General features: G+C 39.6%; 1 protein-coding gene across 1 annotated transcript in view; it reads left to right on the top strand.

The window, feature by feature from the left end:
- The window catches only part of kcng2 (potassium voltage-gated channel, subfamily G, member 2), a 37320-nt gene extending 21571 nt beyond the window's left edge, over positions 1-15749 (top strand). Inside the window, exon 3 of the mRNA XM_007564686.2 lies at positions 14477-15749. Coding sequence (XP_007564748.1) covers positions 14477-15304 — 828 coding nt within the window. The 3' untranslated portion in view covers positions 15305-15749. The remainder of the gene's footprint in view (positions 1-14476) is intronic.
- The last annotated feature ends 1274 nt before the right edge of the window (positions 15750-17023 follow it).

Raw genomic sequence — 17023 nt, 5'->3', positions numbered from 1 at the left:
CACACAGTCATTAAGCTTTCCTTAATAGAAAATTGTTGCAGCTATTTTTGCACAAAATGGGCCAAATTCATCCATGCAACATACAGTATAATCTTTCTCTCACCTACAAATTGAGCACATTTTTGGAAATTAATTAGAGAATGACCACTGTAGATGGCTGGGATTGGATTAGGACATCAGTAGCCGATGGATTGTGTTTGAACCGTCACACTAAAAGATTTTTCTTTCAGTTTTTCTTCTCAGACATTCAGAACCGCTGACTCTATTCTCACGAAGCATCTTTAAAAGAACCTGTTTCTCCAGTGAGAGTCCTGGCCATGAATCTTACCTTTCAGTGACTCCGCTCCTGCCCCTCAGCCCTCATGTGCTCATTGTGATGTAAATCCGTGGCACTTTAAAGCGCCCCCTTACCAGGGCCACATTTTACCGGGGAGCGGGCGGCTCACGGTTGGACTGCATGGAGTGGGAATGTGTGGAACTGCTGCAGGAAAACAGATTTCTTTTTTTTTGCTTTAGTCAAAGCTGGATAACGGAGGAGGCCATTACTCATTCCTGCTGACTGTGAGTTAGACATGCTGCTGTTCCGGCTTGGAGAAACGTACGATCCATCATAGACGGGGTAGCAAATCATTTTTGCTTAACTGAAAAGTTTTTTTTATATATATATATATATATATAACTTTCTTCAGCAAATCATGCCACAGTGAGCTGCAGAATGTTGTGTTCAGATGCAACTCTATTATTATTATACATAAATCAGGCATAATATTATGACCACTAAGAAGTGTAACTGAGGACAGTTCAGACGCTGACCCCTGTCTGACAGCAAAAGCAACACTGAGTACTCACATTTTCTTTGACATCAGGTGAAGGTCAGGTGGATGTCCATCTTTTACTTGTGTTTCACATGGCACTAAAATATATTTTTTGTAGTTTCAAGTTGATTCCCATGGCAAGTTAATGTCTTCTTAAACATTAAATGTTACAAAACAAACAGAATTTTTCTTTTTTTCAGACTTTATTTTGTTTTTTGCTAATATTTTTCATTTCAAAGTAAGTCATGCCCAGATATATTTACTCAGAAGCACACTTGGCCACACCTATCCATTATAGTTGGACAAAGAAAATTTGTCAGTTTTGGGGGCTGGAAATGAACTAAAAACATTTTGTAGGTCAACAAAATAGAAAAGAATTGGCACAAAAAGTTTAATAACTAAAAATAGAGGCAAACGTCATAATATTATCCATTTTGCGGTGCAGGTAAAGGAGGAAGAAATCACAATAATTACATTTCTGCATTTTAATTGGGGAAGAAAAGCACATTTTGGCCTTATGGGCAAAACTTTGGGATTTTGGCCCTTGGTGCAAAAAATTTGGACACCACTGACTTAGAGGATCTGTCACGTCTTGGTATCTGGTACCTCTGCATATTTTCAGTGGTGTAGTGGAAGTTTATGTCTTGATGTGTCATTGCTGGTTTGGCTGCAAAAGGGGGACCAACACTCAGACATGTGGTCATAATGTTATGCAAGATCATTGCATGCATCTTTGAGTTCAGGAATCATGCTAGGATCAGGTAAACTCCCTGTATTTTTCATGATGGGTTTTATTGACCGTGTTGGTTTAAATGAACATTTTAATCAAGGAGGCGCTCCTCTTTTCACCCACTGCGCCTGTTGAGTCTCACTCTGTCACCACCAAGGAGCTTTGGCACACTGTCTTAACTGGGTAAGGAAGCATCTTTTATTATTTGTAGCCTAAAAACAGTCCATACCTTCATCCAACCAAGCATTTGTCATTTGAATTTGGGAAGCAACAGGACCCAACAGACGGAAGGCAAAAAATATAGTTATTTTCCCCTTTGGTTACTTTTTGCGATGCGGGTGCTCCAGCTGCGCGTCTCTTTAATTGCTGTTCCCTGCGGAGCTTCAAGTATGCCCGGCTGAACAGTCTCTCTCTGCGCTTGTGCCAGAAAAGACTTTGTTAAGTGTTGTCAAAATGCTTCTGCTGTTACCATAGAAGCTTTTGCTTTTGTAAACACTTTCTGTTAAAGTGGTCTTATCTGCTGTTTCCCATGAAGGAAACACTTTGCTGCCTGGCCATTGACTGATTATTCCAGAGTGTGATATCCAGGCTGTGTCCCAGATTCACCTGATGTTCACATGATTGTCTCAGTTGAAATACAACTTGAATACAATGTGTATATGAAACAAGTCTTTTTTAAAAATCTTAATTTGACTGTAAGGTGTTTTCATTATAGTGTAAACCAACTGGATGTGGTGGACAATGTGACATGGCTCTTTGCCCGGAACTTCATACTTCCAAGGTTTGGCACAAGTGTTAAAAGCAAAATGTTCAGCTGTAACCCAAACAAGATTTTTATCTCTTTATTTATTCTTAAGTTTGGTCAGAAGGGAGTTGAATCCCATTTCCATTGCACAGTGTAGACCAGTAGTCTCCAAATCCAACCCTCTGGGGCTTTAGATGCGTGTCTGCTTCGTCACCTGGCTCTTTTATTAGTTTATTAGCAGAGCTTGGTAGAGCTTGATTGTTTGCTGGTGAGGCAGTTTTGCTATCTGATCAATCCTTTAGGACAATTGACACATCTAAAAGTTGCAGAACTCTGGATCTTGAGGAATGCAGTTTGAGATCATTGGTGTAGGCAGAGTAAGAAAATACAGCCAAACACCATCGGTGTTTAAAGCTGCTGAAATTGGTGTTTTCTTATATTTCAATTTTATGTAGATGTAATTAATTACAAAATCTAAGTAAAGTATGTAAAAAAAAAAAGAGATGCACAACTTTCAAAATACAGTAAAGTAAAGCCTGGACACCTTTTTATTGCTTGATTTTCTGTGTTTTTAGCCCGTCAGTGATGGCAGAGCGTTTGATTGGCAACCTCCATCAGGTTAGGGTAGATTAGATGCAACCATAATGACCCTCATAGGAAATTAGGTTTGTTCCAGCAGCAGATGAACATATAAATAACAGTCCAAGTGCATGCAGTGTGCAGACACAGTCCTCTTATTGCTGCAGACTGCAGCAGTTGGACAGCCATTTAGTTAACCCTTAAGCTGATGTAAATAAAAACGAGTGGCTTGATGTGTGCAAGTGCAAAGACGTACTGCTAGCTGCTAGCATTAGCTGCACAGAGTAAATATACCATTTACATTTTATGTTCCAATTTTATTCTTTAATGGGCTTAATTAGCTTTTCCTTTACAGAACAAAATACCCAGTAGGGACAAAGTTGGTTTAAATGTATAAAGTGTTTACTACACAGTTGGGCATTTATCATATCGTGATAAATTTATTATAAGAATTTTCATTTACTATTGTCACAATAAATTCCAACTAATGATGTTTAAAATCCCTTAAAACTGTCTGCATTGTTGGGATTGTTGGCTTTACTGTTTTTATTCACAGTTTATTCAATAAAAGTATGAATACATGTCATTGAATTTGAAAATATGATTAAATACAGGTACTGTGTGCACTTCTATATGTAACTGTAGAGCTAAAGAACCGTATTACAGATATTTTTTTCAAGAGCAGGATTTGTGTTGTCATTCAGTCACAACAAAACAGTTACCTAAAAAAGAAGTAATACATAGTGGCTATCATCACTTTTCTCCTTATCTTAATAAATATTATGATAAAACTTAAAATGCATATCATTCACCCTGTAGGTCCAAGTAGGTGATATTACAGGGGATGTAATTAGCTTAAAACTAACATAAAGTGGGCCATTATTGAGGGTGTAAAGAGGAAATGAATATAATTTCAATCAAGTTTTTATTTGTTGTTCTAGGACAGAATCAACTCTCATAAATATCAAGTAAGATTTACATCCTATTAGTAAAGTGGCAGTGTTCGCTTTGCGATGCAGAGCTAAGACATGATTTTCAGTGTTTCAGGCGATGGAAAACTACTTCACTTGTGATGTCGCTGGGCTTGGTTCGACACATTTAAAAACGTTGAAAAAGATTACGGCAACGTAATTCAAATTCTGTTATTATTGGATACGAGTTAAATCTGAGTAATTGCTTTACTAATTGAAAATCAAAACAATTGAGGAACTGAGCCTAACCAAAACATATTAGATGGTGCCCTGTGGGGGGAAAAGAGCGGAAATGACAGACGACACGTTAATATTTAGTCAGTGTGAGATAATATTAAACATACAGTAGGTTAACAGCTTGGTAGATGTAAATGTACTTATTACAATGAGAGCATTGCAAAAACACAAAATTTTACCAAGTATTTTTGGTCTAGTTTCTAGTGCAGATATCATGAATACACTTGAAATAAGACAAAACTAACTTACAAACAACTTTTCAGCAAAATATAGGAGCTTCTTTAACCAAATAATTACTTAGTACTTATAAGTACAATAATCTGTCCAAGTAACAAGACTTTTTCCACATATAAGTTAAAACATCCTGTTCCATGGACTTCTGTTCCATGAATTCACTTATGACAAATACTTTTCCATCAATAATAAAGGGACAGTATCATGTAAAATCAACTTTTTTGATCTTTGTAACATGTTATTTGTTTGTCAATAACATATCTGGACTGTTGTTTTGAATTCTTTCATTCTCTCCTTTGACTCCCTCCAGCTCCTCCAGACTAGTCAGTTGCAATTAGCAAACACCTGGTGGAACTGTGAATCAACTGAGCTCAATATAGGAGCTGCTTCTCAATGCAACGCTGATTAAAAATGTTGTTAAAGGGTTAATAGAAGAACCATGTTGTGACGACTTCCTGAAGGCAGAGTTTCAGAACGAGCAGAAGCTTCTTAAAGAGACAGTGACCCAATTTCAGTGTTAAATTGCAAAGCCAAATTTCTTTTAAGTCATATTTGATATATACACTGCTCAAAAAAATAAAGGGAACACTCAAATAACATCCTAGATCTGAATGAATGAAATATTCTCATTGAATACTTTGTTCTGTACAAAGTTGAATGTGCTGACAACAAAATCACACAAAAATCATCAATGGAAATCAAATTTATTAACCAATGGAGGCCTGGATTTGGAGCCACACACAAAATTAAAGTGAAATGTTCCCTTTATTTTTTTGAGCAGTATATATATTTCATGTAGATTTTTATATAATAACTGAAGGTAACCGTTGTTTGATTGTGCTACAAAATGACACGATGTGCCTGGAAAACACATACTACTGTCACTTAAAGGAATTATTGCTATAAACAAGCTCCTATGTTGTCCTGAAAAGTTGCTTGTCAGTTAGTTTGTCTGATTTGTCTGATTTCAAGTCTATTCGAGATATTTGCACTAGAAACTAGAAACCAAAACCTCTTGGTAAGACGTAGTGTTTCTGCAGTGTGAGCAGGTGCTTTCGTATCATCCAGCTTCTCAATTTCTGCCTGCAGCTCTTCAGCCAACCTGGTTACCAGCAATAATCTCAAACTGTGCACTCAGCGACATGAAGGTTGTTTATAGGTTGTGGAGGAATAGAGATGAGGTTAAAAAAAAAACGTATCCTCACAACCGACTGTCACAGTGTACAGATGGCTTCTGTGTCGGGGAGATGTAGCAGATTAAATGAGCGCTGATGCTTGTTACACGGTGACACATTTTCCAAGTGCAGCGCGGCAGGGCCTTTCGCCAGAACACACTGAAAGTGCAGTTGGTCAGGTTGTCAGTCAAAACTAAAAATAGACAAATGAAAATATTCCATTCTTTGTGTCATGTTGTTCACATCCCACCCGGACTGGAAATGGTCCGTGAGCATCCACAGCTCAGCTTATGAAGGGAATAAATATGCAGTGTTTGTTCCCTGACGCGCCGGCAGCAGTAATGAGTTTGTGATCAGACTTTAAACTGGGAAATTTGAATTTAAACTGGTTTCAGAGTTAGATGTTGGAAAGAGAAAACAGGAACTAGAAGGTTCTTCTCTTGGTTTTTGCTGTAAACCACAATAGTACCAGTTAGATTATAGTATTTTCTTAATTTAGTGACACATTTGAATCAAGGGGGCAAAAAGAATAAACAAAAAAGAAATTAAAAACATTTTTGACACAATTTTACAGACTGCTGAGGCTCAACCTCCTGACACCACATGGCTGGATGGACTTCTGCTTAGCTAAAACGGACAGAGGAGGCAAAAAAGACCGGATGGTTTCTGGAGAAGGTTTTTGTGGAAGAAACTTCATATATTATATTTGTGATGTATGAGTTCTATGGTTCAAAATCAAAGTTTATTTGTATAGCAACTTTCATCTACTTTCATCTTGAAATCTTCATTTCAAGATGTTTTTCATCATAAAAACACAAAAATACAAAGACATCAGACTGATGATTATGTTTCAAAAGACACTCTAACCAGGTTTTTTTTTTTAAGATTTAAAGACACTCAGAGTTTCAGCTGCTTTGCAGTTTTCTGGGAGTTTATTCCAGATTTGTGGTGCATAGAAGTTGAATGCTGAATGTTTGGCTTTGATGCCCAATAAACATCCAGCTGGTTCAGAACGGTTCTGCACAGTGGTCCAGTTGGCCATTTTCAAGGGTTAAGTTACTTCATCAGACAAAGTCATAAAGAAACTGGATGCCTCAGGACAGGACAGAAAGCAGGTTTGAACGATTAACTGTGATCAATCACGATTAATCGATTACTGAAATAATTGTTAGTCGTAGCCCTACTTTACTTTAACCAGACATTTCTTTGTGTTGTAACTTATGCTAGAAACAGTGAACATTAATGAACAAGCTCATTTATACTTTTTATCCTCCAAGTATATGTTGTGTTGACCATGCATTCAAAATCCTCCAGTGTTGTTCTGAGCTTTGGTTGTTTGTCATAATAGGAGACAAAACAAGCAGCCAAAAATGTTTTGGTTGTTTTTTTTTTTGTTTGTTTTTGTTTTTGGGCGCAGTCATAAAATCCCTCTGGCCTGAGATTTGATTCATGAAAAAGCTTATTAAGACAGTTCCTGGAAGAGCAGCAGAAAGTGAAAACTCAATCTGAGGGCCTGAGCAAACACACACACACGCGCACACACACCCACACGCGCACACACACACAAAATCAGAGAAGCTCAATGGGGTGAATAGACATAAAGATCCATTAAAAGCATGGGTGTGCCAAAGCCACAAACATCTCACCGCTCGTTGAATCGGAGAAAGGGGCGTTTCCCTTCCTGGACTGTTTGTTTTGCACGCTTGTCTTCCGTCGTGACGGGGTCAGAGTCCCTCCATTGCTCAGATGGATAATTGCGCATTTTTAATTTGATCCTCTGTGGTACATGTGTGTACTATAGAGGCAGCAGGAGGGAGTGGGGGGAAAAAAAAACGCACTCAGCCAGAAAACAAACAAAACAAACAAAAAACAAATACTGTGGTCAGAGTGGATGAAAAGCGGGGAGGCTACGAGTTGCGTTTGTGTTACAAACAGACAGATTCCCTGGAGGACGGCCGGTAACGGAGGAAGTGTGAAGCATACTGCTCGGCGTGTGAAGACCGGGGAATTCGTTCAGAACTTGGACTTGTTTCGGCGCCAGTCTCGTATTATTTTGGATCTGAAATGGCAGCATGTGGTTAGAGGGTGGATCTCAAATTTGAATTATTTAGCTTTAAACGCCACATGAAGCTACTGAAATGTTATTTAAATGACTTATTAGTCGACATTTGCAGGCGGTGTACAGAAAAGGTGCAAATGTTTGCCTATACTTGGAGAATATGCCAGCGTGTGATGTTGTTGATGAATGTTTCTTATTGACAACATGACTTGAAATGAATAGGAAAACAGTAGAGGTGAGCGATATGGACTTCAAGTTGTATCACGATATTTGGCAATACTGTTGTGATAACGATAAATGTGACAATAACATATATTTTTAGGTAACTTTATGGCTGTGACTCTGTGCCACTGCAATTACAGCCCCACAGACACAAATAATGCCTTTGAAAAATATTCCTATTTGTAATGTGATTTTTTAGGACACCAGTGCGACTGGTGTCACTAACCTGCCCATGATAACCATATTTTCAATCTTATTGGTAACCATTCATGCTTTCATTGAACAAACAGTGTAGGAAATAGTGAAATCCTGACAATATACAAAGTTTTACAGGAGTTTTAAACATCATTTGTTGGATTTTTTTTTGTGACAAAATCTGAGCACTTCTTTGTGATATTTACATCCCACTAATGAAACCTGATATGTTGTGACTTCTTATACATTTCCTTGTTTGTCACTTAAATGTCTCAGATCATCAAACTAAATTAAATCTGTCACTTTTACTCAGCCACCCTGCAGTTTTCAAGCAAGAATCGTTTGATTAAGGTCACGCAACAACATCTCAACTCGATTTGGGTTTGGACTTTAACTAGGGCACTGCAAAATCTTTCTTTGCATAATTTTGCTCGACCCTCATCACCCTTCAGTTTAATTTCAATCAGTGAACAGCAGATCAGACCCTGTGTGTTTTATGTGGGACTGATGCTGAGATTTCTCTGATTTGGTGTGACACAAAGGATGAACCAATAACAAAGGACTCTGTTGAGGATGGTGGTGGATCTGTGCTGCTGGGGGCTCACAAAGCCCAAAATTTAAAAGCAACATTCAAAAGTGTTGCTTTTGAAAAGCCTGATTGTATATTTCATGAAACATGGAAATGATTCAGCAAACAAACATTCAACCACCAGACCGAAATTCAATACTAAACCTGTGAGATGAAGAGAGACAGCTGTCGACACGTCTGATGTTGATTGTTTCCGTTCTCTGAGGATGGGCTGCACTGAAACCAAAGTCGTTGTGCTTCTGTGTGAGGTTCTGATTGAGATTGCTTGGTTGTGTCTCCTCTTGCATGAATTACTGCATGTTTTTCACCAAATAACATCCAAATTATACTCTTCCTTCTGGGTGTTTAACTTTTTTTGTTTGTTTGTTTTTTTGAGAGTGTATTTATATTGCTTCAGTTTTTGGAGTTTGTAACGTGTCCAAATGTTGCTCAGTAGCGGGAACGTGAACAAAGATTGCCTTTGTTTTGAAATTTCTGATCCAATTTGGCAGAACATTCCCTCCGAATAAAGCAGATCGTTTGCTTTTAACCTCGTAGTAACAGAGCTTCCCCACATTGGTACACCAGAGAGCCGAGCCTGCAGCCTGCCAGCAGCTGCACAGGACTGGTAATTTTAACTTAAGTGTGGATTTAGGCCAGTAGATGGTCTGTGGTAAAGCTGACTAATGGGTGATCAAAAGCTCTACTGTTTGTGATGTGGTGTCACGGTGTCCGGGAGACGGATCACAGCAGGACCTTTCTGATTTACAGTCAAGCATCCAAATACAGTCTCTCTGGCCTCGGAGGGAATGTCATCTGTTGACTTTTCCCTGTGAGAGTTTGTCGCTTGAATTCCCGTCAAATCTGTTTCCCAGGTTCAGGGTTTGCACGTTTTAGCTCTAATGTAAGGTCTACATCTGGAGAGAACTATTTCCATGTTTTGCTAAAGTTGTTTTTCAGCTTTCATGCAACCTTTACAGCCACAGTGGGGATGTTTCATCACCAGCTCAGAAGTTTAAAAGCCTGCACCTTGACTCCTCTGTGCAACCCGTGTTTATGACTCAACAGTGTACATTTATTCAGGGACATCCATGTGCAGCAGTAGTCGCCTATTCTTTTGTCTGCTCTGTGCAGTGAAGGGAAGCAAACGATGGACAGCATATAGTGACTTGTGAAAGTATTCACACTTTCGTAAGGTAGAAAGCCTGACTTTTCCTCTTTTTACCACATTACAAAAAGAAAAAACAAAAACAGTTGCTATGTTTCATTGGGATTGGAGACAAACGCATCGCATGAAAATTATGAAGTGGGTGAAAAAGGGATATGTAGCTTTCAAAACATCCTAAAATGAATTCTGCATATGAATATCCCTTGATTCATTGTCTGTATGTGTTGAATTGCACTTTATTTATTTTTATTCTTCCATACATCAGCTCTGACATGCAATGGCCAATCAAGGTCATTGTAATTAGAAAAAGAAAAATGTGAATTTCCACCAAAAAACAGAGAAAAGGGACATTTTTGAGTATGAAAAGTCAAAGATTTACAAGAAAAAAATCTGAAATTTTGAAATTAAACTCAAAACTTTTCGAGAAAAGAACTACAACATTTCTGTGTTTCAAAAATCAACATGTTTTTGACTTTAGAAACTCTGAAATTTCCATGTGTTTTCAGAGATGCGAGCCAAATCCAACTTTTTCTCGGCCGTCTGATTGACTAGATTCGGATATTTTCACCTAAAGAAAATATCAGATCTGTGCCACTTCCATAGCACATGTCCTATCATGTGACATTTAATCCGATTTGCACAGCGATGAAAGAAAAGTAAATATTGTTAGGAGAGGAATTTCATTTACTACACTCCTGTAGCGCCAGAATTAGCATCAGGCTTAAATAGCTGGTGCTAAGTCTGATGCTACAGGCTGGAGCTGCATGTGATGTGACTGGATCTGTGGAGACAGCAGGTTGAACAATTGATTGAAATTGGTGACAGTTGAAAGAGGAGAAGCTGCCAGCCATCTTGGATTAATGGTGTTTAGAAATATTTATTTTTTGTTATTTTTTTAATGGAGAGGATCTGAAAACAAAGTCTAAAGGAAAAGTTTTTTTTTTCTTTTTAAATCATCTTATCTTTCTCTCTTTCTTCTTCCTGGCACTTAGAAGATCAAATTTGTCAGCCAGTGAGAGAAAATAAGTATTTTTATATAATTGTACATTTGAAGGACTCACCCTCTTTTGAGATTTTTCTGCCGCCCATAGAACCACATGCCTGACACGGTGGACGGCCTTTGAGGTTTCTAACATTTCTTCGTTTTACCAGCTACTGACATCTTGGCATTGTATCTTTCTCTGTAAAGTCTGCTGTGGGCCGAGGGTTCAGATCTCTGCCAGGGCCTCTCTGCCTGATCTCTACATTAGTGACTTTCTTCCAGGGATTCTTGTTGCCTGTTGGCCTGGTTGCTTCCTCCCGATTGCCCTTCCAGTTAAGGGTTTGTGTTTTCTGTTAGCTCTGTGATGGACTGACGGCCTGTCCAGGACGTACATCACCTGCTGGGACAGGCTTCAGGCCGTTAACGGGTGTAGAAAACTCAAAGACGGATGCTCCATGTAATCAGGGCTGCTTTGTTTGACACCTGAACAATGTCGACAGGAAAAGCAGAAGGAAACGTTCACAAAGTCGCCGGCGTTCAGTGCCACTGTTCTGCACTCAGCTCGACGCGTGACAGCCGCGATTCAATTTCCAAAACTTAATGCGATGCAGATCTCAATTAAATATGTTATTTCTGCGCCTGCAGTCGACAGTTTTGGATTGAAAGGCCATTAAGTTTTCAAAGAAAAGTGGGACTGTGATGCTAATGTATCCGGGCCGAATGAAAAGTGCCACATTTTATTGTGTTTTCCTCCATCTTGTGTCAGAAGCAACATTAGGCAGTCTTCCTAAGACTACCGGCGCTCCCTGAAGTGAGGGCGTGAAATTACCTCCTCCAGTCAGACGGAGCGATTCCAGCTAATATCATCCAAATATTGAAACCTGGTCGTGTTCGGTTGAGGTGGAATATCTGCCGTTTGATAAATTAGCCTGTGCCACGTCTTATTAGAGCTTCTACTCCCTCATTTCTCTAAATTCAACTCAATTACTGCCTCGTCTTACTTTTGGTGTGAACTGTCACTTAAGTAGTTTATTGCCGCCGCTGTGACTGCAGGAGAAAACTGCAACTCTGGTTCTGCCGATCAGTCATTTACATGCTCCTTAATGGGTTTTGCAAGTTTCAGGTCTCTGGGGGCAAAAGAAGGAAAAAGGAACACATGCCTGAGCTGAGAGTGTGCTTTTGAAAAGTGCAGGAGGCTGACTGAGCAAGTTCATGAGAAAATGGTTTATGTGCAAGAATTTATGTTGATGCGCTGTTTTGTGCAAACCAGTTGTGTTGATGTGTTGGTTTAAACCAATATAGGGTAGCAGATAATTAAATATTTCAGTGAAAGAACCTAAATGGGAACAGACGCTTTCAGGGACTTACTTTTTTTGGGGGAAAAAAGGAAACAAAAAACATTAAACACTGACAAATTTAAGATGGTCGTCCAGGAAAATGTATTTTTGCACTAAAGTTGCAAATATTTATCACAGCTGACTCCTTCTAGTGTCACATCATACATAATTGCAACCATAGAAATCATATTTACTAATAAGTTTTTGATTGTTTAAGATGGCGACTGTGGTGGTCATGGACCTTTTTTTTTTTTCTTTTTAGCTAAAATGACCACTTAGATGAACTGGTTTTGTTTGGTGCGTATCATGAGCCGTAGAAATCACATTGATTTTCTTGATCTTGTACTTCCCTTTTTTGGTGGACATTTTTTTTAAATGGCCACCATTGCTGTTATGGAGAATAAATGTTTGCACTAAAGTCGCCTGTGGTTGTTGCTGGTGTGGCTAAGAGGAACTGACCTCAGACAAAACAGGAGGTCAATTCAAGTTTAAAAAAAAGAAACAAAAACACTTGTTTCCTAAAAACTGAGTCGTTTAAACAAGAACTATGGCACCTACTCCTTCATAGGTGCCACAATTCTACTAAAAAATATAAGAAAAAAAAATTATGGGAATGAAGTCATAAAATTGCGAAAATAAAATAAAGTAATACAAGTCATAAAGTCATACAAGAATAAAGTCAAACTAATATGTGAATAAAGTCATAATATTAAAAAAAAAAAGCCCTAACTCCACATCATAGGCTCTATGGATGCGCGACATATTGGCACTAACATCGCTATCGGCCGATATGTATCGTTATCAGCCCGAGAAATAAAACTGGACAGAAATCAACAACTGAGCTTTATTTCCGTCTTGTTGCCGTCTGTTTCCGGTAGTTTTCTCCCGTAAGGTATCAAAACAATAGACGTCATTGGGAAACAACATTGGCCCAAATTTCACGCTGGTGCCCCAATGAATTTGCACAAATGTTTTGTGTTTGAATTCTTCTTGGATTAATCAAATTTGCTTAAAATTGTTGTAGAAGCAGCTGTATGAGTCACAACTGCCTCTGTTTGTAAGATTAAGGACGTTTCAGAATCACAGGAAGTTTCATCGGCTCACCGGATTCCACATATCTTAGTCCAGTCCATCAATATTAACAGGGGAAAAAAATTAGTTTAGCCTTTAATGTGATTAATGATTGAGACAAAAGAAATATGCTCACTTTCAATCTGCAATGTGACTTTTACGTAACGCACAATAAATCCCTTATGATCATAAACTCAAATATTCATGAACGCCGAGTCGGTAGTTCATTGCGGTAGTTCTTTGCGGCTACCGACTCAAAGAGTCGGTAGCCGCAAAGAGGAGAGAGCGTTAAGCTGGGGGGAAAGGGAAGCGCTGCTTTGACAGTTAATTCCAACATCTGCACATCTTACACCTTTCCCAGCTCTCACCTCTTGATCACCTGGGTTTGATGTGTGAGTCAGGCCGGGTTTCAAGACTTGGCAATCAAAGCCTTTTGCTTTACATTTCATGAATCTTTCAGCACCTTCTGTGTCACGTTTTGTTGTGCGAGAGAACCGGCTCCCCGTCTTTGTTGCGACATTTAATCTTCTTTGTCTACGAATGAATTCAAGAATCGGATCAAAAGCTTGGAAACGCCTTGTGGTTCTTTCCCCACCATTTGTCATGTTGCTACTGTAAAGTGTATCTGATGTGGATTATGTGATAGACCACAAAGGAATATACATGGTCAGGTTTTTCTAAAGGAAAAAAAAAAAATAATGTGTCATGTTCTTTACTACACTACCCTTAAATAAACTTGTTTTTAGAAGTCACTTTCTTAATAAGTAAAGAACAGCTGTCTGTACAAATCCATCTGTACTGTGAAGGCGTCATGGGTTGTTAGAGGACATTAGTGAACAAACAGCATCATGAACATCAGCAGAAAACTGTGGAGGCGTTTAAATCTGGCTTCTGACATGAAACATGTCGCATTCTCTAAATTTGTCCTTTACAGATGGCAATGGAAAGAATTTATTGTTGTACCACTTGTTGGTGAGTTTAGAAGCAAATAAGTCATAACATGACTTAAAACATTAAGTCATGTTATGTCAAGGCTCTGGATCTGTTACAGTCCAAAGAGACATTTTCTCTTTATTTCAGCTAAAAAAATATATATTTTAGAGGTAATCTTTTGAAAAAGACAACTTCTCATTTTTGATTAATGTCTGCTTTAGGAAATGTTATTTATGGTAGCTAACAACCATCTGCATGTGAATGTGTGCGTGAATGAGTGACATGCTTTAGAGTCCTCTGGATTTGATAAAGTGCCCATTTAAGTACAACCCATTTACCATTAACCTGTTCTTGGACCAGCCCGTTTTTTCTGCTTAGCACCTACTTTAGCAAAGCGGTTTGTGTCCTTACGTCGAACCCTAACGTGTGTCTTCCTTTGCTCTCTCCGTCTGCAGGGTGAGTGCTCCCAGAGGTGCTACAACATCTTCGTTCTGGAAACGGTCTGCGTCGCCTGGTTCTCCCTGGAGTTCCTGTTGCGTTTTATTCAGACTCAGAGCAAGTGCACGTTCCTGCGCACGCCGCTCAACGTCATCGACGTGGTGGCCATCCTCCCCTACTACATCACCCTGATCGTGGACTCTCTGTCTGTGGGGGGCAAGCCCGCGGGCTCGGGGAACAACTACTTGGAGAAGGTGGGCTTGGTCCTCCGGGTCCTGCGGGCCCTGCGGATCTTCTACGTGATGAGGCTGGCCCGCCACTCGCTGGGCCTGCAGACGCTGGGCCTGACGGTGAAGAGGTGCACGCGCGAGTTCGGCCTGCTGCTGCTCTTCCTCTGCGTGGCCATGGCCCTCTTCTCGCCACTAGTGTTCCTCGCCGAGAGCGAGATGGGCGCCAAGCAGGAGTTCACCAGCATCCCCGGCAGCTACTGGTGGGCCGTCATCTCCATGACTACGGTCGGCTACGGCGACATGGTCCCCAGGAGCATCCCGGGCCAGGTGGTGGCACTCAGCAGCATCCTGAGCGGCATCCTGCTCATGGCCTTCCCCGTCACCTCCATCTTTCACACCTTCTCCCGCTCCTATGTGGAGCTGAAGGAGGAACAGAACCGGGCGCTGAGGCAGAAGCCCGACTCGCAGGACAGCACCAAGTCGCAGAACAGCGAGGACTCGCAGGAGACGGACAGCTACCGTGGCATGGCTGAGGCCACTGCTGCGGCGGCGCAGAGGAGGAAGTCCATGGCTGCTCAGAGAGCGGCTGAGATTAGAGCGTCAATGAACACTTAGACGCTGACAGTCGAATGACTTTTCTGGAGAAGCTGAAGAGAAGGGGGAGATTTCACTGCTTTGACTGCAGGCGTCCCTGTGCATCAGATTATATCTGCGGGTCGCCAGGTTTACAAAGGAGCAGCAGAAATATTTTTTTTCTTTGCACAAATCTTACTGTGACTTTTCAGAAACAGCACAATATCCTAGATGAAACACCTTTAGCAACATAAGACTGATGGCCGGGAAGCTTGTGAAGAGGAAATCTAACACCACAGCATCACATTCTGTTCTTCAGAGCCTGGACTGAAACGCACATGGTGTTTTTATTCTGAAATGAAGGTGTTGCTCATTTGTCAGCTGTGCATTATTTGAAGATACATACAGCAGAAACCAGATATGTACATACATCCAGTTTTTAGACAAACTTTTCCAGTTTTAAGTCATTTGGAGGAGTGTTTTTAAAGTGGGGGCCACCAGGTGGCGCCTGCAGCTCTTCAGAAAACTGAAACAGGAATAAAAATGAATTGAATAATTTTTTTAATCATAATTTGTTTTAATCATAAAATGTAATAGTTTTTTGTTATCATAAAATATAAGTTAAAATATTTTAGTGAAATGTTGTTTCCATGCGTATCTTTCTGTTTGGCTGCCAGTCAAATTTGTCAAGCTGCTTTGCTCCTTAAGCTAGCAAAGCTAGCATAGCTAACAAACACGAAATGGACAAGATTCTGATAAAACCAAGACAGAAGAAATGCCCTGTTATGAAGAATAGTGAATAAATGTGAGAAATAAACATTCTAAAAGTTGATGCTTCTCTAACTATTTTGCAACATTTCCTTTAGTATTAGCTTCTAGTGGTTCACCATCTAGAAGCTAATGCTGTTTGGGGCGCCCTAACAAGGAAAAGTCTCAGTTAAAATTGCTGAAATATCCTTTGAACAGTATTAGAAAACCTTAGATGATGTCATCTGATTGTAATCCATTTGAATTACCTGGATACACACTTATGGATGGATGTGTACCAGAGATTGTGTTTTGCTGCAAAATGTGTGTATCAACACCAAATGCAAACGGAAAGATTCTGAAATAAAAAAAGAAAAGTAAAACAGACAGATTGGAGTCTACAGATGGACTCAGAAATCCACATAGGCCTTCGTATTTGGAGACACGTTCGATGGTCTTCTTAAATTTTCTGTATGTTTGGCCATATTGATGACATTTGGAGGAAAAAGAGGGAAGCTTTCAAGAACAAAATTATACCAAATATGAATGGAGAGACAGCTTTAAAGAAAATGATTGTCTAAAACAATCCTCTCATAATTCTGGCACAGAGAAAACAGAAACATTTTATTTGGTTTGATTTGATGTCATACAGAGTGTATGTAAATATCTGGTTTCCACTTCACATCTTCATTTTCATTTTGGTCTTTGACTAAACCACTTGTTAGAGGCGAGGTTGGAATAAATCATGCACACGTAAAACAAAGACATACAATTTACATCTAAAAAGTGGTGTTAAAAAAATTAAATTTATTATATAGAACTGAATCTCATGCTGACCCTTTTTTAAGATGCCACTTTTCCTGTTCCCTTAAACATATCGCAGCGAAGACAGGCGTTGTTTAGTAGGTGCAGGAATCAGGTCACGTCCACTGCAGCGTTCTCATAAAGTTCTGACTGAGTTAATTACATCCCAGCCACCACGCAGACAAATCTGCAACGTGACATTTTCAAAAT

This window comes from Poecilia formosa, unplaced genomic scaffold (genome assembly GCF_000485575.1).
Source record: "Poecilia formosa unplaced genomic scaffold, Poecilia_formosa-5.1.2 Scaffold165, whole genome shotgun sequence".
In the NCBI taxonomy this organism is placed as follows: Eukaryota; Metazoa; Chordata; class Actinopteri; order Cyprinodontiformes; family Poeciliidae; genus Poecilia; species Poecilia formosa.
Note: the sequence above shows the minus strand (reverse complement) of the source record. Positions and strands in the feature narration are given on the sequence as shown.